Source organism: Thalassophryne amazonica, chromosome 19 (assembly GCF_902500255.1).
Source record: "Thalassophryne amazonica chromosome 19, fThaAma1.1, whole genome shotgun sequence".
Taxonomy (NCBI): Eukaryota; Metazoa; Chordata; class Actinopteri; order Batrachoidiformes; family Batrachoididae; genus Thalassophryne; species Thalassophryne amazonica.
In genome coordinates this window covers 4,299,268-4,326,641 of record NC_047121.1, presented here as the reverse complement: position 1 = coordinate 4,326,641, position 27,374 = coordinate 4,299,268, and the positions used below count along the sequence as shown (strand labels likewise).

General features: G+C 42.3%; 1 protein-coding gene across 1 annotated transcript in view; it reads left to right on the top strand.

The window, feature by feature from the left end:
- alk (ALK receptor tyrosine kinase) overlaps positions 1–27,374 on the top strand; it is a 1,475,036-nt gene that overhangs the window by 1,248,980 nt on the left and 198,682 nt on the right. Inside the window, 2 exon segments of the mRNA XM_034159972.1 lie at positions 5,386–5,558; positions 10,658–10,752. Coding sequence (XP_034015863.1) covers positions 5,386–5,558; positions 10,658–10,752 — 268 coding nt within the window.

The window sequence follows — 27,374 nt, the reverse complement described above, 5'->3', positions numbered from 1 at the left end:
AGCTGCTGCAAAACCACGTTTTCAAGAATTTTAGAGGAAGCTCTATTAATACAGCTAAAGGTAGTATCTCAAAGGGCCAGGACTGTTGAAGAGTAGTTGAAGATGTGAATTTGTGGCAAAACACATGAATCAGTGGCAAATTTTCAGTTTGTATCTCACTGAATTGGTACTAGCGACATGTTAGTGCATGTTACCCGAATGTCAGCCGAATATTGCATGGATTTGTGGGCGACGTGTGTGACACTTGACGGCTTTGGCAGGTGCAAGGATCTGCTGATTTGCCACGTGGCGCTCTCATGGATGTTGAACGCCACTCGCGGCTGAAATGATGACATGTTTGTAAACAAAGTGCTCAGGGTGGCTGTGGGCTGCTATTATCCTGCTATTATCCTGTTATTATGCTGCTATTATGCTGCTATTATCCTGCTATTGTTTGAAAAGGGCTCGGGAAATTCCACCAACTGTAGCCAGTAAGGTACAGCTCTGTAAATGATAATTAAAATAAATAAATAATAAAATAATAATAAATAAATAATAATTTATTTAAAAGCCTCGTGTGGCTCCACTCAGGAGAAGAAAAAACAGGAACAAGTGTGACCAGCGCACTCACTCACTTGCAGAATGATGTCCCTGCTGGATCCACTTTCCTGTCCTCTCCTCGGGATCTGATCGATGTGCTTCTGGACCTGTTGAAATGGCCACTTCTCCATAATGGCTCAGGCTGATCTCCAGCTGAGGGACCTCACAGGAAAAGCAGTTTCATATTGAAAATATTACCTATGCGGGATCCAGTGTCCACTCTTCCTGGGAATGACCACCCGCTTATACGATCCTTTGTCTTCGGTTTGAGATCTAACACACTCAACACACAGCGCATCAGGTAGTGCATCTTTTTGATTTGATTCATTAACCTTAATAAAGTAGTAAGACCCTTCGGCTGTTCCCTTGTGTCTTTACACTTGGAGCCGCCACAGCGGACCCGAGGTGGATCTTGATGTTGATTTGACATGGATCTCACATGACATCCTCCTCCTCTATCCTCCTGCATGCACAGCGGCTTGGAGCGGTGGGGGGGGGTGGGGGGGTGGGCAGCATATAACTTCAATTGTGCTCCTTCATGAAAAGAAAGCAAGAAAACATGTAATGCATAAGTCCAGATCAGGCAGACAGGCGTCTTAAAGCCGAGCAGCAGAGCTGGGGCTGCCAGACTCATTCGGCCACTTCCAGAAGTGCTGGTCCTGTCTGGTCATCGCTGCTATTTTGGCGTGCTCCCAGGGTAGCTCGTATGTGTTTCCCACGAGGAATGTCAGGGCCTCCTTTTTGACTCCAATTACTCACAATGTAATTTCATCCTCACAAAGTTCTCTCATGATTCCCACATGTACTGAGTCATGAAAACTACATTCAGAGAAGTTCACCATGACTGCGACAGCTCTGGAACTGTGTGTGGAGAGCCTTTCCCGCTTCGCCAGCTTTGAACTGTTCAAAATTCAGGTGAGAGGCGAGCGACACCCTGTGGCTCAAGCGAGGCAAACGTGACACCCAGCGAAGGTTGGTGTTCACACGCTGCTGCAGCCCAGTCGGATAGCACTCAAAGGATACATTACTGACCTTTGACCTTTTACACATGTAACTGTCACTTTTAAAGAGGAACAGCAACGAGGTAGAAACGTGATGCAAAGGTCAAAGGGTCAAACAAAATTGAGAAGTTAGAGGGCAGACTGAGTTACAACCTTACAGAGAGTACAATCAGAGAAGAAAAACCCATGGGGAGGAGGGGGAGTGTTGTCTTTTTCAGGTATGAGATAAAGGTGTCTCATGGCGTCGGCGTGGGCGTCCGGGGCAGCGGTGTTGCTCCATCGCAGATGTTATTTTACAGCTTCGTGGCACGGAGCCAAAGGTGAGCCGTGACTCCAGATTAACTCACTAAATCCTCCTGGTGCTGAGCCGGTCGGTGCTGTTCCATCTGTCCGGGCTGCTGCTGGATCATCGTGTGGAGGATATTAGTTTGGGGTATTAGTTTCAAACCACAGGAATGTTTATGTCATTGCCCAACGTGCGCTGCACAGCGCCTGTAATGTTGATAGTTAAACTGTCACCATGTGGTCTCCGAGCTGATGATAAGGAGCCGAGGCTTATCGGCAGGTGCTCGCCGTAAAGGCATTTGTGTGGGTTGTGGTTCGGCTGCGTGTTTCTCATCTGACTGTGCGAGAAACTGTTCTACTGTTCAGCTTCAGCAACAGTGGAACGCTGTGTGAGCTTTAAACTCAGAGCCACTTTTTCTTTACATTCATCTGGATCACTTTTGCATCAGTCGTGTCCCTCCTGAGGATTGTGGCGTGCGTGCGTGTGCGTGCGTCCAGGTGGGACAGTAACCCCAAAGATGATCCTGATTTAATTTGATTTAACTTCAGAGTCATGGTAACAGATGGCGCCGTTGACTGATCTCTGTGCAGCGTTTAGTGCCTCCTGCCTCATTAATGTCTGTTCAAAGGTGAACGGCTGATCATTAATTTATTCATCTTGGATTGAAACGCCTCACATCTTTCCCACATGTTCCTCTGTGCGCATGTTTTTGACAGCTGGTTATGTGTCTTTTTCTGTGGAAGCCTCTGTGATGTCTGATGTATCTGGGAACCTCCTTCTTCTTCCTCTTCGTTTTCCTTTTATTTATTTTTTTTGCTTTTACTTTTTTTTATCTGGATTATGCCTTGAGTATGTAAAAAAATGTATCTTTTGCCTTGGTTTTCACAGAGACAGTATTCAAGCACCTTCAATCATTTCCTTTACTGTTGATGAGCTAAGAGTAGTTGGAGAGGTGAAAAGAAACGTGTGTAATTTGTTGCCTCTTGTTTGTGAGTGTGTAGTGTTGCACGGAAACATTCCACACAACTGGACAGTGAAAAACACAATCTTAGCCTCTCATGGCTGCTATGGTCTCTGTTAAGGAAGGCGCGTGTCACGCTGACACAGTGTATCTTGGTACACTGCAAATTATTTGGTTCTTAAACAAAAACTTTAGATTTAGAAGTCTTACATAATTGATCCTATTTTATTTTAAGTGCTCAACATGCTTATTTCTAGATTTAACAAACTTAATTCAAGACATCTTGTCAAGTGAAATCATCTGTCCATGCAGCAAGATAATTTCCCACATATTTTGTGTTTTTATCTTGTTTTTAGACACCCGTTTTATGCTGTGCAGTTGTTTACTGACAAGTGCAAGTCCAAAGCGTCGTAGGACGTGATGTGTCAGTGACACGTGCTGTCGGTGATAGCACGTGATAGCATGCATTTCTTTGCTTTGAAAACTAGACGGTGAACCACAGCAAAAGGACACACTTCAAGAGTCAACCCTGAAATAAGATGCCACTGTCACTGACTGTTACAGACAGCGAACAATATCTGTGCGTCAGTAACAATGTCTGCTTTATGTCCGCTCAAATTATAGAAAAGTAAAGCTGGTCACACACTATGTATATGTGGCGTGTGTCATAGGCATGTGAATCTCATCACTGACAACGGTTCAATACGCACCTCAACACACACCAGCAGTACGATACATATTGCGATACATGGTGATACATGACGATACATGACGATACTGGCTATACGATATGATACAATTCCCCCCTGTTCCCGATTCAATGTGATTTGATATGTATTTGATTTGATTATTCAGTTCCTCACAATGCGATACGATATGATTCAGGATGGGTATTGATAAAATTTTATCGATATCGATGCCATTATCGATTCCGCTTATCTATCCAATTCCTTATTGATTCCTTTATCAATACTTTTTGTGAACTTTCTGTGGACTAAAAGTAGGATTTACGGATTTCTATGTCAACAACATTTTATTGAATCTTAAAGTAAATAAATACAAAATTGGTCACTGGATCCTTGATCTCTGGACATGCAAATAAAAATCAGTCAAATCTGTACGTGGTCACTGGATCCTCGGTGTACATGATGGATCCTTCATCTCTAGATATAAATAGAAATATACAAAATCTGTAGTTTTTTGGTAAAAGCATTTCCTTTCAGACATTAATGACACAAATGTAACTCCATAGACTCTGAGCTGAGCTCAGCCGGCTACGCGGCACATCAGGATGTAATTCATTTAAAAAAAAAACACAGGATGTCTCATTTTGGGAGAAAAAAACGGGTTTGGTTGGTTGTAGTTTATTTTTGTATTATAACGTTTGGAAAGAGGTGTCATTTGATTTAAAACAGCGATTCGCTCTGAAGTTATGAATTCCGACCGAAATCTGAGCGGCTCTTTGGAGCTGTGCACATAGACCCACAAAACACAGGATATTAACATTATTATTATTTCCTTTACCTGATGGACAACTTCAGTTTATGTACCAGCTTGTGCTCACACCAGTGGACTTGCTGCTTCTGAAAACCAGCGAAGCAGAGAACCAGTGAACAGTGGGTCGAAGCACTGCTTCATTGCTTCAAGCTTCAGTCCACAATCAACATATAGAAAAAAATCATTTTCCCGATAAACACCCTCAAAACAACTGCCGCTCCGGTGTCCCGAACCATCCGTGGTGCATTCAATGTGTTTCCGAACAATTTGATGCAAGCAGGCAGTAAGCGATGCAACACGATTCAACCAGTCAATTGAATCTATGCACACTGAATGAATCGATACACTCCCATCGTGCATGTTTGTATCTAGATACAGATTCCTGTCGATTAATCGCCAGATGCCTAACATAACAACATAACAACAACATAGAGTGAAACTGCTGATATTAGGATATAATCATTGACAAGATTGATCTCAAAAGTCTGCATTGCTTGCTATCTGCAAATATCTCAGCTATAGTTTGAAGGGACACGGGAGATTAGAGATGAGATTTGATCTGTTTTCTTGTATGACAGTGTTTCTCTGCTCCCCCATCAGGCTGTAACTGGTGGTGCAACAGGCAAAAGTTGCACTATGCAAAATATGTCCAGTCGCAGCCACAGAAACCTGTCCCTCCTTCAGAGTTGTCATGGGAGTCTTGGTGGCTTCCCTCACTAGTCTCCTTCTTGCAGGATCATCCTCTTTTAGTAAGGTTCCATTTTCAGAAAAGAAGGTTGTATAAAGTGACCAAGGCATTTTCTGTTAAAAGCAGACAACAGACTGATTCCTGTGCATTTTGACCTGCAGAGTTCAAAAATTGCTGTTGGCATGCTGTATCTTTACCCCTTCACCCTCTAATTTGCATAAAGCTAAATGGCCACTGATTACATCAAAATGTCCACAGTTTTGGTTGCAGACAGACAGATTACAGACAGATTTTCCAGACCACTTCATGACTGATGTACTGCATGTATTTTGTCCACAGGTGTATTCACACTGAATTTTCCATGCCTCAACAGATACGGTTCTGGGTGTGTTCTGGAAGCCCACAGAAGAGGGCGCTGTCCTTATGGATAGTGGAGAACAGTACCGGCCCAGAAGAGCAGCAGCGGCTGTGGCACTCGACCCGCGAACCCAAACCTGAGAGCGGCTGGACACTTGTCACTCTTCCGCTCTACGGGCTGGCAGATTGGTATGACAAATGTCCACCTGGATTAGATTTTTTTTTTTTTTTTTTTATGCTCACATATTGGGACCAAGCCCCCGACTGCGGGTGCTTATAAATGAAACCAACATGGAAGTGGAAAAAAAAAATTACATTCTGTGAATGTCTGTTTAAAGCTGCTTCTAAAAGCAAGTCACTCCCCGTAGACACCCATGTTAAACTGCCCACATTTACAGCACAAATAAACACGTTTACAGCCTGCTACAAGCTAACACCTACAGGGCTGATTTATTTTGAAATAACTCATCAGTTTAAGATCATTTAAGCCACAAAGTTATGAATAATTAGGGTCATGGTAACTTTGATTGACAGCTCATGTGTGCCAGTAAGTCTAATCCAGTGCTCCAAAAACAAAGGCTGTGGACACACTGTGTTTGTTTATAAGACCATTTTACTCCAAATATCTGAAATAATATGACATGCTGTCCAATTAATTGAACGGAGGAGCACCTAAGACGTCTGTGCTCCAGTATTTCTGTGAAGTGGAACCTTACTATTATTTCAACTGTATATTAGCAACTTTAGCTGCTTTAACGAGTATCATTAGCTTGGTGGTTTTACTCCACAGTTACTGAGGCAATATGCCAGTCAAATGTTTTAATATCCTCACCGAAGCCACGAGTGAAGGCAGGTGTGGGAGTGTGTGTTGGTGCTGTACTTTGCCACATCCACAACACCACAGAACCACCTTGGGTCCTGGATGGCAACCACTCAAGGATCCTCACTTCCCAAAATCATCCACAGTGAGGAGATACATGAGCACGCCGCGGGCTTTTCCAGTTGATGGGCTCCTCAGTGGATAATGCACAGAGAAATGTACTATATAACCAAAGCGTCTCCTTCACAATGCACGTGATCTTCCTCATCCTAGTCTCTCTTAGTAACCCCTCTTTTGATAGAAAGTCATTCCAGCAGTACCCAGGGATCCTTCAAACAGACCTAATTCCAAAGACATACAGTTATTGCCTCAGGTCACTGGTTAGCATCCAAGTCTCACAACCATACAGCACAACAGACAGAACCAGGACCCACAAAAGGTGAACCTTTTTGGTGGACCTGCAAGATATCGACACCACCAAACACCTCTGTCCAGTGACATCATGACTGCGCAAGTTTCTCCCAAGGGCCTCTTCATCTCAAAGGCCGATGTGAATGTTTCTACAAGTTCAACTTTCCCCGCGTACAGATACACTTCTGAAGGCTGAATCCAAGAAGTCATTAAAAGCCTGAACCTTAGCCTTGATCCAGGACCATCTCAAACCCAGACACAGAGTATCCATTGATTCCACAAAGATCACAGCATCATGTGAAAAGTCAAGGTCAGTAAACCTTTCCTCGCCAACAAAAGCACCCAAGTCACAACCCGACCTGACATCTAGTCCATGCAGGCATTGAACAGTGTAGGAGTCAGAGCACACCGCTGATGAAGCCGCCCGCTATGAAAAGCACCTTTTGTAAAAGACCTGAACCAAGTTTAACCTTTTTCTTCAGCTTGTTTGGTAACTCTGAGATGGGGGCATGTTTTGAGTCATGACTTGGTCGGGACTAGATGGAGTCAGGAAAGATGGTGACGTTTGTCTGAGCTTCAAACCCACTCTTCCGGAAACGCAGCCCATGCTGGATACTGTCTGAAGGGATCAAATTAATCTCTGTTTGGTGCATATAGGACAAAAACCACAGCACTCTCCACACCACGAAGCAAAGGAGAAATTCTGGGCAAATAACAAAAACCATGAGGTTTTTCTTCGTTCTATAAATGCAGATTTCCAGCATTTGCATTCCGTTCTACAGGATACATTCCCTCTCAACAAAATTAATGAATCCCTTCTGGGCCTGCAGGCTTAAACCGTGGGCCAGTTGTGTGCACGCTGCTTTGCAAAATATCCTCTTCTTTTTTTAAAACCACTTGTCTCTGATAAAGAGCGCAGGAATCAATACACAGGGCTCTGACCATCCCGCTTGCCTTCCAATTAGCTCTGGCCCTGATTTCCCCTCACAGAAGTGATGCATTAAAACAATGTGGGTGGAAAAGAAAGAAAAAAGTCAAATCCTCTGTAAAGCACTTTGCGCCTGACTGGGGGTTTGGTTTTCCTGCTCCCTTTGGAGTGATTACATTCTGATTCCTGGATTATGTGGTCAACTCCACTTGTGCTCTTAATGAGAACGTCCTGAAGCACGAGGTGATCACACCAGTGTTTGCAATGAAGAGATAACAAGAATTTTCTGACTATTAAAAGTCTCAACTATCTCGGGCGCCATCCGTTAACAGCAGAGAACCCAGTCTGATCTGAAGTCAAGAGTTGCTAATTGGTGGATTAAGTCTCAGTTCTTAATTGCACCAAGACAAACAACAACTTTATGAAATGTGAAAATGTATTCAGCTCACACAGGACAGTGAAGTCTTCATGTGTCTTATGCCGCATTCACACCGGGCGCGACCAGACACCACAAATTCACCATCACCCAGAGTGTCGCTCTGCTTTCGCTGCGAAAATTCGCCCCAGTGCGTCATCAAATAGGAGGAGCTTCCATTCCGCTCGCCGGCTCCAGTTGTCAGTCAAGTTAACATGACGGACCTTGATCACACGGAGCGAGTTGCTGTGCTCTTAATTGTTGTGGAAAGCTGACAAACATTGCCACCCTGGGTTCACAACATCCTCATGAGACGTTCCCAATTCGTGGAGTCATCATTTGCTGCAGGAGCTGCGTCTGGATGACGGCAGCTTTCAGCTGTCCTTCCGCCTCTGCAGGACCCAGTTTGAGGACCTCCTGTCCCGTTCACACGCGCACATGTAAACAATTAAAAAAAAACTGTCCGTTGCCGCTGCTGCGGGGCTGCAGCTCGCTCTCCCCCCAAACTCTGTCATAATTGTGTTTATAAACCAGTCCCCATTTGTTTTATTATACATCTGTGTAGTTAATAAATAAAATAATCTTCACGGATGGTTCGCTTGTGCGCGCATGTGAACAAAGAAAAAAAACTCCACTGCCACTGCTGCGGGGCTGCAGCTCGCTCTCCCCCCAAAAACTCTGTCATAATTGTGAAATAAAAGACAAAAGGGACATAAGTCCTGCTCACAGGCAGGCTACCAGAGACACGACATGTTCAAATCCAACTTAGTCAAACTCCAGACATGTCCACGTCACTACATATCCAATCCCTAATTGGTCATCGCGGCGCAACAAGATGAAAAAGTTCAGATTTTTCAACTTGGAGATGAGGGCAACACGATGCGATATTGCGCCAGAAACGTGCCAATCGCTCAAAATCGCTTCACTCACGTCACTTCATTCACGTCCATCGTGTCACGCTGTGTGGCTTGGCGCCACAACACCTCCTTCCATAGGGATTACATGGCAACCTGTCGCTGCTGTTGCTCGCGTCGCGCCGTGTGAATGTGGCTTTACAGAGCATGCATGAATTCAACTCAAAAAAGAGTTTTTTCATACAGAGCACAACACGAGCAAATGTACAAAACACAAAAGAAAACAATCTGCTTCAATTCAGCAACAGGCTCAAAAACATCTTACAAACTGGGAAAAAAAAAAAGCTGACAGGCAAATGCAACCTGCAGCACGTGCAGCAATTTCATTTTAAAATCTATCTGCTGCAAATTCCTACATTGCACACAAACACAGAAACACTTTGCAAAGCTTCACAACACAAACGGGCATTTCTTTGTGCTGGAATTTAACTGAATTATTCCAGAATGCCATCTGAACCATACTGGAATTGTGCTCCTGAACAAGACTCCCAGAAGTGTACAAAGCCCTGGTCTTCAAAACTAAATAATCTGCAAAGTTGCTTGGCAGCTGAGATGGGTTTAGAGCATCATTCCGACACCGGAAGTGCTTCCAAAAATGGATGTTATCGTGGCACACCTGTTCAACAAAGCTAATGATGATGATTTGACTCTGATGTCAGACACATTTTTATATTCTCTCTGCACCACCAACACACAGCTGCTTGCACCTCTGCAACATCACGGTGGCCCTTCAGGAGTTCTCTGTGTGGTTAAAAGGAAACAGTTGGAGGGCATGAGATCCGGATTACACTGCGGGTGTAGTAAGATCTCGTACATTTTGAGCCGCTGCAATGCATCCTGTGTTTGTCGACTCATATGTGAACAAGCACTGTCATGCTGAAAAACTGCGTCTTTTCCAGGTCAAACACGCTTCAAGCGTGCACACAACTTTTGCAAACTGGTCAGTGTTGACAGTGTTGGTGTATTCTGTAGATACTGTGAGGATGATGTTATCACACCCATACTTGATGCCGTGCAAATGTGTCTGTTATGGGCGCCCCCTAGGGGCCTGGTAGTATTGTGGCTGGATTTTTCCCCTTCAGACTCCTTGTCCACCTTCTGGCTGTACTGACACCCACACAGGCGTAACCACAGTCAACACTCATTTGTTGATGAATGTCTTATGTGAGCAGTGCCCTCCACCGGAAGGAACTGAGGAACATCAACGTCCAGTCGGCAGTTTTTACCAACTACTGTGCACGTGTGTTACATCAAAGGCAAGTCTGCTCACACCTGAAATTGCAGGAGCAAACCATTTGATGTAGCATTAGTCCATAAATAAAGGATTATTCTTGTACCACTTTCACTTTTATATCTCGCTTGTTATTCAGATAATCACATTGGAGACAGAATCTGTCAGCTGATCCTCGAATATTTAATTCCTAAAAGCAGGTTTTAAAGTAATTGCACAATCTGACTGATTTAACAGCAGTGAAAAATGTTCCACAGCATCACACCTGAAGGCTTCACAGCGAACACTGAGTTTGTGGAGCTGCTTCCCTCCACAACTAATTGTAGATAAAAAGCAGACGGTGCACCGTTATCCCCTGAAGAGGTCAAAGTGCTGTGTTGTGTCTGGCTGAGAAGGATAGATGGAGACAGGGTGAGCTTTCATAAGGCCTCCAGCGCACACTTTCCAAAGCTGCAGCTCAGCGGCGTTCCCCTGAAAGCACACTAAAGTCTTCACCACATCATTCTGGTTTGAAGCTACCCGACCATTCAAAAAGTGTGAAGTAGATAAACACTTTTGTCTCTCTGCAGGTTCTGGCTGCAGTTCAGTGCAGAAGATGGACCTGGACCCAGTTCTCCCGTTTCTCTTGACAACATCTCTTTCAGTATGGACTGCTTCCTCGCCTGTGAGTGACATGAAAACCCACACTGATTTGTTTTTTCCTTCTTTCTGGCTGTGCTTCTTGAAGCATGATTTGGGAATTAATGAAAATGTTGAACTCATTACTTGACCACAACAAGCACAGCGAGAAATCCTGAAACATCTAATCACTGTTTTATGACCTTTATGCAGCCTGATGTAAATATTTAATTAAACCTTGTGTGCTTTTATTAATAACAATACAGGGCGGGCACTGGGCGTCTGCACTAAATATTACAGTTGTCTATCACATCATGTTGGAGCTCAAAGTACATCATGGAGATGTTCTCACAGTGCCGACTGTCAGCTGGAATTTCAAGATGATTTTGTCCAAATGGTTTGATAGATGGAGCAATTACAACTCTTTTTGTCTGATGTCCTTCATTTTTAAAAGACCAAATGTAATTGGACACTTGGCTGTTGAGACAGGTGTGTACGAGTGTGTAGTCTGTCTTGAGGGAAGCCACCAAGACCCATAAGGCAACTTTGACGGACTTACAGTCTTCAGCAGGCTGTGATTGGACAGACTGCAAATACAACAACCCATGTTGAAATCAACAAAATTTCCTATCAAAACACTATTATTTATTCAACAATTATGATTGTAATGATACAAAGTCAACTGCAGGAAATCAGATGTATGCAGAGGCTCCCATCACACAGTGTGAAAGTCATTCAAAACCTAGTTTAGGGTTATTTGTTTGTTTTGGTTTTTGCAGATGGCTGAATTGTAGTGACACCCTCTTGTTTTTTATTCTTTATTAATGAAAGGACGATTGGCCTACTGCACATAGGGTTGTGCTCTATTTGCCAAAGATGAGATGAGCTTCAGTTTTTCCAAAATTTTGTGGTTCATCAAGACACTATGTTCTCAATTTGTGTTGGCAGGACTGTTATGTAATGTCTTGAAATTCAATTCAGTTTTATGTATATAGCATCAAATCACTGCAACACTGCTTCACGGAGCTTCACGTGGATAAGAACACATGCAACCGAGTTCAGGAAAAACTCCCTCTGGTGATAATGAGGAAGAAACCTCAAGCAGACCAGACTCAGAGGGGTGGCCCACTGCTTAGGCCATTCTAACAGTTGCAAGAAGGTGGATGAGGAGTCAGAGTAGTTGGGTTTTCAATAGTCCTGGATCAAGACTAAGCTCCAGGCTTCAATGACTTCCTGCACTCAGCCATCTCAGCATCTATCTCAGCAAAGACATTTATGTCTGCAAGACCTTGGTCCTTGAGTTTGAGAAACAACTTGAGGTTAAGCCATAGGGGTACTCAGCAATGCTGATACTTTTGCAAGAGAATGAAGGTCGACAATTTTAGAGTCCAGGAGCCTTATGTACAAAGCATAGATACCCACAAAAACATGGCGTACGTCCAGTGTGTCAGGCAAAAATCCTGGCTGACATACACACACGTCTACAACTATTGTTCCTCTGCTGACACGTAGAGGTGACACAGGGAACTGTTAATAGTGTGAAAACATGAAGTCATCAGAGCGATGTGCACATCTGAGACACACTGATGATCAAGTAACATGCCCACATGTTTGCAACTATATGTGTGGATATAAAAACATGCGCAAAGTGATGTGTAAAACGGCACTAACAGTGGCTGCGTTAGTGTTGTCAGAGCACCTTTCAATTGGTGCAATCCGACGTGAGTGTGTATTCAGGGAACGTGAAGATTTACTTACAAATGACGATATTTGGCTCATAAGCCAATTTCAATGACCAAGGCCACTGTTACTGGAGTTGTGTGCAGAACGGAGGCCAGCCCAGAGCACAATACGGAGAGGAGCCAGGGGTTGTCTGTGCCCACATGGGTGCTGGCCACACTGGGCTTTCTGGCAACAGGGGCATTCCAGCGGAAGCTGGCCGATCAGTCAGGAGTGTGCCAGTCAACTTTGAGCTGAACCATGCCAACAGTGTGGAACGCAATCATCTGAAGTATTGTCACATCCCAACATTACAGCACATTTTGCAGCGAGAGCCGGTTTCTTGAATGTAATCGGAGCTATTGACTGTACACATATTGCTGTAAAGGTGCCATCACATATTGAATTTGTTTTTGTTAATAGAAAACATTTTCATTCCATCAATGTTCAAATCATACATGAGGCACAAATGCACATCAGGCTGGAGGCTGGCATGGCACGCGATGGATGGCTGTGGCGGTAAATAGCTTATTCGTGTAATTGTTCCAAATGAAAACCAGCACGGGCACATTTGGGCATGTACGCATTCAAATATGTTATTATTATCATTATTATCATTGTTATTATTATTATTATTATTATTATTAATTTTGTTTCGTGTGTGCACAAATGGCTGCAACGTGTGTAATTAAAGTAGTTGATAAAACATTCTTACTGCTATAGTTTCTGTATGACAATGTTGTTTTTTTGTCCCACACATGGGCGAGCCATCAGCGATATAAGGATGTTACATGCAGCTCGTCGGAGCTTTAGTTATTGATCTGTTCAGATATCGTCAACGTTTGTGTAAGATGTCGGACTTGACAGGTTGGACAAAGTTGGACGACAGTTAGACAGAACTCTGATGTTACAGAAACTACGCAAACGATGAGGAACCATCAAGACAGAAAGCAAAACAAAATACAGACAAATTGAGGTTGTCATTGGGATTTGTTCACATTTTTTGACAGTTTGAAAATTCTAATGAAGCATCAGCTGCAGGAACGAAGCTAGATGAGAGTTAAACGATGCCTCAAAGTCAACATAAATCCAAATTTCTTGTTTTGTTTTGGCTTCGGTGTCCTTCGTTAGTGCTGTGTGACCAGGGCTTCAAGTTGTGAATGTCAGGCACGGTCAGCAGCCACGCCCCTCACTGTTTTAATGACAGTGTGTGTGCACTGCACTGATCCCACAGCGTTTCAGCCTCACACACACACTCCCACTAACTCTTTTACCATTTGATGTGTATTCTGTGTGACAGGGTACCAAATAAACTATCCCTGCATGTCTCCACGTCTTTCCCAGCACACATATGGGTTCATTTCTTTTCTGTGTTCATGTTGACTGATCTGATGGAGGGGAATCCCAGCTTCAGGGTCTATTTACATTGATTTGCATATTTAAATAGGAGCGAGGAATTGAGGAGCTTGATGCGTGTGCATGTGCGCTCAGTTCCACGTTGATTGGGATATACTAACCGACCATGCATGGATCAGTATAAACCGAACATGCCTAAGCACACTTTGAATACATCTGAATATTTTTTTGTCTTTGTTATGCCAGTTTCTTGGTTTTGGCGTATGCCACGTTTCAGTAGGAAATCCATGCGTGTATTTGTACGTGTCCCCTGGTGCTTTCAGTCTTACTCTGTGGTTTCAAGGCTTGGATACTAACCACTGACATGAACCAGTGGCTTTAAATACAGTTATATTTTATATAGAGATTTTTACTCTATTTTTGTTATATTTCAACTCAGCAGTGCTTTACTGTGTCCTGTATGTCCTACTGAGCTATGAGCTATGTCAATGGTGAAATCAAAGATGAATTTCCACTCTGTGGACAACAGAGTTTTTATAATGGTAATTGTAATTTGATTGATTCAGCCATAAAACAGCTGTATTCAACCAAATTCTTGACAGTTATGATGCTACAGCCCAGTGCATGGCCAAAAAGTGAGATTTTGGCACATAATGAGCTACTTCCAGCACAGCCGCTTTGATGTGGGAACCTTTGATGTTTCCTGAAATGTCAGAACACAATATAGCTTTGTGAAAGATTAAAGCTTATCTTCCAGTATGGAGCTCCAGGTTTATGAAGGTCAAGAACTGAGCCATCTTTCAGGATATTTTGGGTGTTTTAATGACAGAAGTGAGATGACGGCTGTGTCTTATTTCCGGAGAATGAGAGAGATGGAGTTTACTTTCACCTCTACAACCCTGTTTAGTTTAAACTTCAGTGGCAGCAGTAATATAGTAATATCTCAGTACCAGTATCACTAGTGGTTTGTGCTACTGCAGTTTGTTTTAAGTCAACAGCTGTGTTGTGAAAAGGAATCAACAGCAGGACTGATGACAAAAATCATAATTGAAGTCATAATTATTTAACACAGTTGGTCATTCACTCTTGAAATATTTTGTTTATTGAACTATAAAAAAAAAGCTTTTATTTCAACTTAAATTTTCTTTACACCTCGCTTCAATTTTAAATATCATTCAACTTAAAACCAAAAAGTAAAAATTTAATTTAGCACGAGTATTTCATTATGGTGTCATGAAATTTGGGGTGGCACAGCGCGGGGTCCGTGGAGGTTATGGCAGGAATAGGATTAAAAATTATGAGGTAAATTTGACTGCATCATGACAATGGGACGTATTTCATGACGGTATCATGAAAAAGCACATGAGACTGGGCTGTGGTTTTCATAGCAGGTTTGATCAACTCTGAATGGTGTATTGCCTCAGTATCTGTGGCACCATCAGTGAGTAAATGTTACCAAGCTATCAGTACTTACTAATCAATGCCAAGGGTGCTAACATACAAATTAAATAATACTTAAAATTCATTCAACAGAAATACTGTAGCACTGGTTCTTTCATGGTCTGTTCATTGTGATGGTCAAATTAGGACTCATGAAGCATTTGGTATTTTCTCTGAGCCCACTAGATGGCAGTATCTATTTAAAAAAAAATAGGTTCACTGTAAACTCATTTGCATTGTGCTTTGAGGTTGCTGTTTTCTTTTTTTTTTTTGGAATAGGCACTGCCATCTTGTGGGATTACAAAAATGCCAAATGCTTCATGAGGCCTCAGAAAGAACAAACACAGTTGAGTCCACAGCAGGTAGTGAACACCCGCTACCTGAGCAGACATTATTTTGAACATTATTTTCAAAATAACACTTTCCAACAACAAAAACACGGCAAAAGTGTGCTGAAGGTAACACATGGATTATAATATGAAATAAAAAATACATCAAAGGGAAAGAAATCAGAGCAAAAGTAATCAAACTAAAATAAATTAAACAAATTTCAAATTGCTTTCATGACATACGGCTCTGATTTTCACAGTTTTAGACTTTGAGCAAATTAGACATGAAGACAATATCATCAGGTTTCTGTTTAGCAAATTTGCTGGTGTGTTTGAAATTTTGCTCATCAACCAGTAAAATGAATGTTGCATCTTTTCTGGACAGACATTTTATCAGCAAAGAAACCAAATAAAAAGCCTTCAACGTATGTATCTAATTTTCGGTTTAAACCAAACCACAGGATATTCGAAAAAGTATGATTAAAAGTGAATTCCCAAAAGAGATGAGTTATCTTTCATCTGCACGATGACAGGAAGAATAAAAACGCTCAACATTTCGTCAATATTTAAAAGCTGTATAGCACCTCTGCAACGAAAAAAGTAAATGAATTTTAATAAAAAGGGATTCATTTTATTTAAAAAAAAAAAAAACCCTGTCACTTGTTGGGGGAGGTGATGATCTAGTGGTTAAGGTGTTGGGCTTGAAACCAGAAGATCCTCGGTTCAAATCCCAGCCTGACTGGATAATCACTAAGGGCCCTTGGGCAAGGTCTTTAATTCCCTATTGCTCCTGGTGTGTAGTGAGCGCCTTGTATGGCAGCACCCTCACATTGGGGTGAATGTGAAGCATTATTGTAAAGCATTTTGAGCGTCTGATGCAGATGGAAAAGCGCTATATAAAAGCAGTCCATTTACCATTTATTTCATTTGATTTAAAAATACCCTGTGTTGCAAGATTTAAAAAAGTGAGAATGTGGATCTGCCCCTAATGGCTTCGTCCTTGACCCATATCTCACTTTCCCACCAATTTTCAAGACAATAGGTTCAGCGTTTTTTGAATAATCCTGCTAACAGACAAACTGCACTGAGCTCATAACCTCCCTGATTCATTAATTCAGTTTGTATACAGACCTCTGCCAGTTAAAGGTCATGGGGGAGCTCAAGCCTATCCCAGGAGTCATAGGTCAAGAGGTGGAATAGATTCTGGACAGGCCACCAGTCTGTCTCAGGGCCACATACAGACAAACACATTCACACCTACATTCCAGTCCATCTAACCTGCATGTCTTTGTTTGTGGGAGGAAGCCAGAGCACCCGGAGGGAACCTACACAAACACGGGGAGAACACGCAAACTCCACACAGAAAGGCCACAGCTGGGAATCGATCCCATGACCTTCTTGCTGTGCGGCAACAGTGCTAACCACTAATCCGCCTACTGACGTCTTTGATGAATCTAAAAAATAAATGAGAGCACCCTGCTTGTAGAGCACAAACCTCTGCCAACACTAGTTTCCAATCCCACAAAATTTGACCTTAGAAAAAAAATTTCAAGGTCAAAGTCCTGTTAGAAGTGTCTTTTCAGAAGTTAAATTAGATGTGATCAAATGTCAGGCGGATGTATTTAGTTCATGTGCTTGAATTGAAGCTTTTTTGTGGTGTTGTCGGGGGGGGGGGGGGGGGGGGGGGGGTTTCAACTTTTTCAGTTTCTGAATTCTTTTCCAGATCATTTTCACAGAACTTTGTTTTTCTCTGCTGTGCACAATCTGTCATTGCTTTTTGACACTTTTTTGACACCTTTTTGACAAACAGGCATAAAACTGGAACCTCCATCCGATGTTGGTGGTGCTGGTACATCCAGAAGAGAAAAATTACAGTGACTGAGGTACTTTTGATTGAGATATAATACAAAATGTACACAAAATGGGCTTTTTAACATTAAATTCAAATGTCCACAAAATCATGTGATAGTGAGTGACAATCTGCACCTCACTTTCAAACATACGAGTGATTGGGGCTCGTTTGATTAAGATATAATGTAAAGAAAAAAAAATTAATGTTAAATTTAAATGTCCACAAAATCTGTAATCTAGATCAGATCTGGATCAAACTTTGTCAGTGAAAACAGGATACCATCCAACATAACACTGTGAAATTTGAAAGACGTGTAATCTTTTATGACAGAATTATGAATTGTTGAAAATTTGTTCAATGCTAAAGATAGAGATTTTTCCAATTTTCCAAGATTTTTCTTGACTTTGCCCTTTGCCCTGTGACCTTGAAATTGAATCAGTTCTTGCCTATCAGGATATGAAACGTCAGTAAAAATTTCATAACAATATATGAAAAATTGTGGGCTGCAGGCTGTTCACCAACAGACAAACAGACAAACAAACAAACAAACGGGTGAAAACAAATCCGTGCTAACACATGAGAACAGGCGTGATTTGGTCTGTTCTACTTATTGCTGTTGTTTTAATCAAGTGAGTTGTAAATTGTTAAATGCAGACTGTTAAGAGGGAAAATATTTCTTGCTCTTAGAGCTGCAGTTTGGAAAAACTAAAAGTCCCATTCTGTGAAACATTTATTTTGTTTATTATATGACTTAATAGCATTGATTCAGGAGTCACTGAGTCAATGAGCAGAACTGCCTGAATGAGTGCTGAAAGCGGCTGGAAGCGATCAGAGCTGCTGAATCACACTGTTCACATTCAAATGTAAAGCATGAAACAGCAAAAGTGAAAGGCCACATCATCTATTTAGTGTTCATCGTTCTCAGCTCTGAATCTCATTCTGCCGCTCTCACATGCAGATGTTATCTCAGCACTACGGCCCCGACTGTAAAATGTAATCAGATCAGAGCCCATCAGCAGAATACCGTCTGAGAAATTGCTTTTTTGCAGGAACAAAGTTGCCATCATCCTGTATCATCTGCGGCTTATTGACTCTAGACTCTTTAAAGATGACATTTTCCAGGAGATATTTGCACACCAATTTGTGTTTTATGTGATGCTGAGCAGCAGCAGCTCTGGTGTGGCAGCGCTGAAGGATCATCCGTTCTCTCTTGTCTCTCTTTCCTTGTGGCGAGTCTTTAATCTGGCGCAGGTCTCCATTAGCTGCAAGTGCACTTGACACTGTCTCACTTTATCGCCTATTACTCACCTCGGCTGAGGGGAGATGCTGAAGCTGCTCGGCAACAGACAGCGTTTCTAAGAGGGAGCGCGCCGACTGATTAGCATGATGGATCCCTGAGAGTTAAGACACGACTGTGTAAAATGCTTTAGCAGGAAAACGGACTGCAAATTGTGCAGCGTGTCGACCAACCGTGGCTTATTTACTACGGTTCTCTGCTCTGGTATTATCTATAGTTTGTGAAACATATGTGCTTGGAGATGTTTCCTTTGTCCTTCAGCTGATGGACGTGGCTGTCAGTTTTTGTATTTTGCCTTCACCAGCATCGCTCGGTGGGTTTATTGGATAAGGCCGCGGGGCCACGGCACATCCTTTTCTTCCCACGCATTCAGCGGCAGTGAGCATTAAAACCAGCTTCCTCTGAATGGGCGTGCAGACGCCACACGTCCTCTGTATGCTGGTCTTCACACCCCTGAATCATCAACATGCTGCCCCTCTAAAGGCTTAGCCAGGATAGGCTACTGAAAAGGAACAGCTGGATATGCTGGGCTTAGTAACAATGAAAGAAGGTCTGTTCTTGAACTGCCTTTCACTTGTCTTCAGTGATTTTCATCCACGCATAGTGACGTTGCAAGCAGTATTTAAATCCGGTGTTATGGTGCATAAGGACGTCTACTCTTACTTTTCGTTCGGTTGCTTCTAATAGAGGTGACCACAGCAGATCATCTGTCTCCATCTCTGTCCTCTGTGTCTTCTTCTCTCACACTCAGCAGTACATCTCCTCTTCTCCTCCTGCTTGGTGGCTCCATCCTCATCATCCTTCTCCTTATACGAAGTCTATTAGAAAAGTATCCGACCTTATTATTTTTTTCAAAAACCATATGGATTTGAATCACGTGTGATTGCATCAGCCAAGCTTGAATCTTTGTGCGCATGCGTGAGTTTTTTCACGCCTGTCGGTTGCGTCATTCGCCTTTGAGTGAGGAGTGGTCCACCCCTCTCGTCGTTTTTCTCATTGTGTAGGAATGGCTCAGAGACTGCCGCTTTGCTTGATCAAAATTTTTTCAGAAACTGTGAGGGACATCAAAGTGGACACCATTCAAAAAATTCAGATGGTTTTTGGTGAAAATTTTATGGGCTTCAAAGAGATTACGGAGTGTTACTGTCGCTTTAAGGACGGCCCAGAGCGACTGGTGGTGCGCCGCACTCCGAAGCCGCCATCGACAGGCTGAACGACCATTTCATTTCTAAACGGATGGCTGTCTGGATCCGTGACATCATGTGCCATTTCTCTGGTTATCACAAGAGCTGGACATCAACCATTTTCTGGCAGATTTCACTTTTAACAAGAGATTTTGTCATGGAAAGCCGAGCAAAGGCTTTGCGCGTCACGATGGATTCACTACTGGAGCGAGACAAAACCACCTCCGTTTTGGTCTCACAGGACGGCTTTGAGATGGCGTTCAGACAGCTGTTGGTGGTTTTTCCATTGAGTGATTATCCAAGAAATTGTGCATGTGCCTGGACATGCCAGAACATGTCCCGTGAGGCTTCATCACGGCGTTGCTTTGCGCCATGTGGCACCGCCGTGATGAAGCCTCACAGAGACATCACCCCCCCCCCCCCCCCCCCCCAAATCTTACATTTAGTTTGACTTCTGTTTCATTGTAGACAAAATGAACAAAATATATTTCATGTTTCATGTGGTCAACTTAATTTTATTTACAAAAATATATCCATTGCTGCATTTCAGGCCCACAACACGTCCCAAAAAAGGCTGGAATGCGAATACATTATCCAATTTATCATGTAATATGTGTATATGATGTGTGGTATCCAGTGTTTTCAGGTAGCAAATGATATCAAGAGCTACTTGGCGCTGAACCGTAGTATTAATAAATGATACACAAAGATCCTGAAAACCAAACAACATGATGAAACCAATAACATGTAGAGTGAAACCTTATGGGTACACTGACCCACGTTCTACATCCTTGAAATGCCTCCTGGTGGCATTAATTCATGCAGTCACCACTAGGAGGCATTCATGTCATGTAAAAGTAGAGACCACCACTTTCGTAAATATATGATTTTAGTGCTTTTGCTCAATTTTTCTAAACCAACACACATAATCAAGATATTCTTTGTATTCCAGACGATAAAATAAATGTTCTGATGCCCTTTTTGTTGGACAGTGATGGACAATGTAAATATTGTTTACAAACACACAGACGTAGATTTGGAGATACAGCCCACTGACATTTATGTATAAGATGTAACATTTCTAAAAAAAAAAAAAATCTGTCTTCATATGATACGAGTTCCTCTTGAAACTCAAATGGCAAGCAAACCTTTAAATTTTCCACGTCTACGTGGACTGAAGCCGATTAATCAAAGGTTATGACTCTCTTTGAAATATTCCATAAAGCTGTTGTAATCTTGAGATATTTTCAGCTTGTGGTTGGGTGGTAACAAGGCCTTGCTCCTCCACGTGGCCGGCCTCTGCTGGGCTCCAGGTAGCTTACGGCGGCCTGCTAATGAACAGTGACAGCCATGGCGACTGGAGCCCTGCCCTCTGGTTCACGCTGCTCTGTGGTGGACCTGCTGAGTCCTTTACAGGCTGCAGCAGCATACCAATGCATCACGCTCCAGCTCTGTCTGATCCATATCCCTGCTGTAATCTGGCCGCCCATGATCAGAATATCAATGCACTGGGCCTTATTAGGAAACTTAAGTTCCTTAGCTTGTATATGTAACACTGTTGTGCATACAGAGAGACGACGTTATGGGATCTATTCATCTGTATTAATCTTGTTGGGTTCATGCCTGTATTGTACGTGATATGTTCTGTATTACAGCTCCAAAGCAGTGGTGAGTGTCAGATATTTACTTGAGGATTACAGAGCTCAGGAATGAGTATTGATTTTCTTCATGGCAGATTATATGTGAGCCGAACTGCTTTAAGACCTGAAGTTACAATTACACATTTTGTCTATTCTAGCCTGCAGAGGGGCGGCAGAACCTCTGAACTTGCTGGTATTCCTCAGGGATGTTTTATGGCTCCTACCCTGTACCATGTTTGCTGGACTGGGGATTTGTTGTGGTTCCAGAAACCTTCAGCTTAGGTGCTTTCACAGATGATTCTGGGACCTTTACAGAATCCGTGGATGTCCTGTCCACGGTGTCTTGTGGATACCGTTTGGATGACTTTGTGTCAAACTAATGGTTACTTAAGGAGAATCACAGGAAGCGTGTCACTGAGATTGAGAGGGAACATCAACTATGACATTTTGGACCTGCTTTTTTTGGGCAAGGACGCCCACATACCACCTTTGTGTGACACATAGATGGCTACTTTTTGAGAAGTGGAGAATGATCATTTATCTACCTGGTTTGTTGTCATTGGTTATCTCTGATATACACAATCTTCCGTTGCTTTTTGACACTTGGTTTCTGACTGATAACTGGAAGACAGACAAGCCTAAAATTGGAACCTCCATCCTGTTTTGGTGGTGTCGGTAAATCCATAACAGAAAAATGAAGTGAATGCAAAATGTACATCAAATGGGCTTTTCAATATTAAATTCAAATGTCCACAAAATCTACAATGCAGATCAGATCCGGTGTCACAGACCGAATGGTCCGCCCCTAAAAAAATTGGTCCACCCTGCCTCCGCTGTTCCTGCATCATTTCGTAGCTCAGCCGCTCGTCTGAGATAGAGTCTTTTCACCCAAAGTGATCAAATGGATTATTAAATGGTTAATGGACTGCATTTATATCACGCTTTTCAATCTGCATCAGGCGCTCAAACACTTTACAATGATGCCTCACATTCGATGTCAGGGTGCTGCCATACAAGTTGCTCACTACACACCGGGAGCAACTAGGGGATTAAGGACCTTGCCCAAGTGGCCTTAGTGATTTTCCAGTCAGGCTGGGATTTGAACCGAGGATCCTCTGGTCTCAAGCCCAACGCTTAACCACTAGATCATCACCTCCCCTCAGACCATCAGATGACAAGGAAGAACCTCTTAAATCATTCTAAAATTTAAGTACAAACGAGGCTGTTTTAAGCAGAAATGAGGAGATACTCGGTGACACTTTGAAATGACGGACACGCAGTGAACGCATCAGCTAGCAGCTTGTGTAGCCGCGGTGCTTTGATCACTTCCTCTGTCTTTTATGATGAAATAGTGCTGAATTTATGTGGAAATGATTGTTGTACAAAAGCTTCAGATATCTGTCGCTGAGACAGATGATGACTGGAGGCAGTTTGAAGCACAAACGAGGTGATAATCCGTGAACCGCAGCTAATGACACATGCACAGTGAAAGCAGGCCCTACAAATTTTTAGGTGGGACCATTTGGTCTGCAACACCATATCAAATTTTGCCAGGTGATAGTGAGTGTCAGTCTGCACCTCACTTTGAAATATGAGAGTGATTGAGGCACGTTTGATTAAGATATAATGTAAAATATACATTAAATGGGGGTTTCAATGCTAAATTTAAATGGCCACAAAATAGGTCATCTGGATCAGATCCACATCAAACTTTGTCAGTTGATACAGGATGCCATCCTACATAATGCTCTGAAATATGAAAGAAATGTGCTCTTTTTTGACAGTTATAAATTTTTGAAAATGTGCTCAATGTTAACGATAGGGATTTTATAATATTCCAAGATTTTTCCAGACGTTTGACCTTTGACCTAAGACCTTGAAAATTGAAACGGTTCTTGCCTATCAGGCTATGAATCTTCAGTGAAAACGTCATACTGATATATGAATAATTGTGGGCTCCAGGCTGTTCACAAACAGACAAACATGGATGAACACATAACCTCCTCCAACGTCATTGGTGGAGGTTAAAAAAAAAAGTTTAAAGCATCCCTTTAATGAAATGTGTCACCCACAGGACTGCAGATGTGGTTTCAATTTAAGCACAGTTAATATTATTGTCAAAGCAAACAGGTTTTCTCTGACCAAATGTGGCACTGAGACTCTGGAACCTTTGGGCTGTTCAGGGAGCCGCCTGCCATCCTGTCGTAACTGCTGAGCCTTCAGCCTGAGGTAACGTGGGAGCTACGATGGAGAAGAGGGTTACTGTGATAAAATGATTAGCGAGGTAAAGATACAAACTGTGTTTGTTTGTTTTTTGTCCCATGGAAAAGCGTGTTTGATTTGTTTACTCCTTGGTGGGAGAACAACAAAACAAATATGGAAAATTTATTGGTATATCATTATGAAGAGAACTGGAGTTTCTGTTATGTTTGACATTCAGTCCAACCAGCTATGCCAATTATTTTCTGAGGTCATATCCTGTAAGTAGCACATGTACCTTTAGTATTCAGTGCAATAGTAGCACCTTATGATCTGAAACAGCAAAGTTAACTAACCTCAGAGCTCCACAGAGTGCACATCCAGTTCTTCACTGTCAGCAGACATCACAGCCCTTCTCAAAGGTAGGGTTGTAGGTAGGTATTTATGACATCTTAAACACGTCCGATGCCCATCTGGCCGGTACTTATCCATGGATATTGTGGTGTGAAGCAGATGAGACTCTATGACTCCCCATGGGGACGGATCACCAGTCCAACACAGGTTACTGTATTTTCTTAAATTGGACGGGATTATAGGTAACAACTTTTATCTGAATGTGGAACTCACATTTTATTAGCGCTTCCCTGGGGGTGAGTTTAAAAAGGAGAGGAACTAAGTGTAGCCCATGTGCACACCACAGCATGTGCTCTTACTTCACATTCCAAAAGTTAAGCAAGATGGGATAAAACACCATGTTATGGACAACATATTGGATGTTATTTGACATGCAAGAACACAGATTGCTGACACGTAGTTTTGGAAACACTACAATAAAAATCTTAGTCCAATTGATTTTTTTTTAAATTAGCTCTTTAATTTATGAGTTTTGTGCATTGTTGCAGTATACGTATTTTTATTATTCACATTTATTTTGTTTAATGCATTTATACCTATGTAAGCCATATGTAAATAATATAATAATCATCATTATTATTATTATTAATGAATGCAGGAATTTTCAGTATACATGATAAGTCACTCTGGAGTATAAACCACAGGACCTCCCACACTAGTAAAAATCTGTGATTTATTCTCCAGAAATCCTGGTTCTTCCCCGGTTAAGGCTGTTACCCATGAACAGATGGGTGGGCTGAGACAGTGCAGATGAACAATCTTGTCCATCAGGTGGCGAATCAAACCCTGATCTGTATGATGGTGTCCAACTCTTATCCAACAGAGCCTCCTGCTCGGAAACATTAAATACAAAGACATAGATCAAAAGGAAAGAAAGCCATAAAATACCTTAACTCTGATCTGAAGCTACCTGAAGAGCCAAGGATCTTGTCTTCATGAATTTGTCCAAATCCATCTTGTATTTGATATTTTCATGTATGCAGACACCTTTTTCTCTTCCTCCACAGGTATACACTCATGACTCCTCCCACTCTTGGGGAAGATAACAAAGTACTCAGGATGCTTTTTTAGGCTTTTTCGTTGTGGTTGTTTGCTGTCCAAACCAGGTGGAGCAGACTGCTGGGACACACTGGACAGTGTGGACCAACACAGTGAATAAAAATAACACTCAAACCTGTTGAGGTGGTCATGGTAACCTTTCCCTCAACTCACCATATGGCACTGAACTCACACCGTACCTGCTGGTTATTGCCATGCATGTGTAACATGCGTTGCTTCGTGCCACTTTGGGCTCGAACACAAAGTCCTTGTGATGGGAGGCAGGTGATCAAACCAAGAGGCTAAAACCTTTGGGGTCTAGTGTCTGTTGCAAGAGCATCTTTTGGGTTTGGGCAGTGAGGTTTATTTAACTTCTTCTCCACAGCACCACCTGCTGGCCTCCATTACACGTGCAGGTCTTAACTCAGTTTGTTTGCTGTTGGTCAGCAGTGTTTCCATATTTTCCCACAGTAACAAGTGATTGTGTTCAAACTCTTCAAAAGCCCAACAAGTGAACTCCTAAAAATAGACAAAAATTTACAAGAAATGCAAATCAAATCTTGCTTTTTTTTAGCTGCAGTAGTAGTTATAGTAGTAGTTACTTGATAATATTATGTATGATGGAATTTCTTATCAATATTCTGCTCTCACTACCTGTTTGTGTCTTTGGACAAGACACTTGATCTACATTGTCTCAGCCCACCCAGCTGTAATTTTGTACTTATCAGGTTTGGTGGACAGAGACGTCTGGACACAAATGCTGGACTCAACAACACAAGTCTGGTTTTTAAGATCATTTACTGAATGAATCAGCAGGGTCCGGTACACAGAAACGCGGTCCAAAATCAGCAAACAACTCAGAATCACCAGGCATTAAACAGGATAAACAGGCAGGTGGTCAAAACACAACGTGGAAGCAGGACTAGAAAACACAGAATACAGAGCTGGAAGTGAAGGCACAAGGTGCAATGATCTGGTGGAGAACTAGTGCAACCAGCCACCAAGCACCAAGAGAGACAGACAAGAGAGATAGGGAAAGACAAAGCCCAAGCAGGAAAAACCCAACAAGAGAAATCACACACAAAGAAAACCAAATCAAACAAAACTAAGCAGAACTAAACAGAACAAAAAGTCAGATCATGACAGTACTGGCCTCGGCCGGGGAGGTAACCTGTGTTGGACTGGTGTCCCATCCAGGAGGAGTCGCAGAATCTCATCTGTTTAACGCTACAGAATCCAGAGATAAGCACCGGCACTAATGGGCCTCGGGGTGTATATAGAACTTACTTACAATTTCCTAGGGCTAGGATTTACCAGGAGGCACATTTGAGACTACAAGCTTGATTTCTAAGTTCTTCTTTGTTCCACTCTAACCATGAAGTTGTGACATGTGAAGCAACAGATGCCTAGTCCTTTCTGTGGAGAGTTTCCACATTCTGCCTGTGTTTACATGGGTTCTCTCCGGGTGCTCCGGATTCCTCCCACCTCCAAAGGCAGGTTCGGTGAATGGGAAACTTTAAGTTGGCCATAGGTGTGAATGTGTTTGTCAGTCTGTATGTGGCCCTGTGACAGACTGGCGGCTTGTCCAGGATGTACCACACCTCTCACCCTATGACCACCGGGATAGGCCCCAGCTCCCCCATGAACCCCGCGGAATAAGCAGGTATAGAAAATGAATAACTCCAAGTGACAGTCATTGGCTTGGAAAATGTTCTTGTGTCCATCTTCTGAGTAGTCTGAAGAAAACTGGCTGTAAAAGTGATCATTTATGTGCTAGTATAATATAGGGAGTTCATACTTTGACAGTCCATTAGAGTCTCGTAGTTTTATTTAAATGACATTGTTTTGTAGAGATTTGTTTTCATGTTGAAGTGAAAGAGTATATTTTTTTAATCATTGTCTAATGCAGGCTGATATTTTATGTATTTCTTTTTTGATTTGAGTCCATAAAACAATAAAAACATAAAATCTCAAGAGGCGACGTCAGGCCTGACAATGTGTGAATACAGAGAGCAAACTGCTGCTGGGTTCTGTGACTGAACTGAGGCAGTTTATTTCCACAGATGTGTTTTTTTTTTTTTAAATCTCATATTATGAAACGAAAATAGAACCTAAGCCCTGTAATAATCAGTAACTGCTTTTTTATCGGCAGCACATAATTATAATTACAATATATAGTTGGGTCTGGCAGAGAATGTCA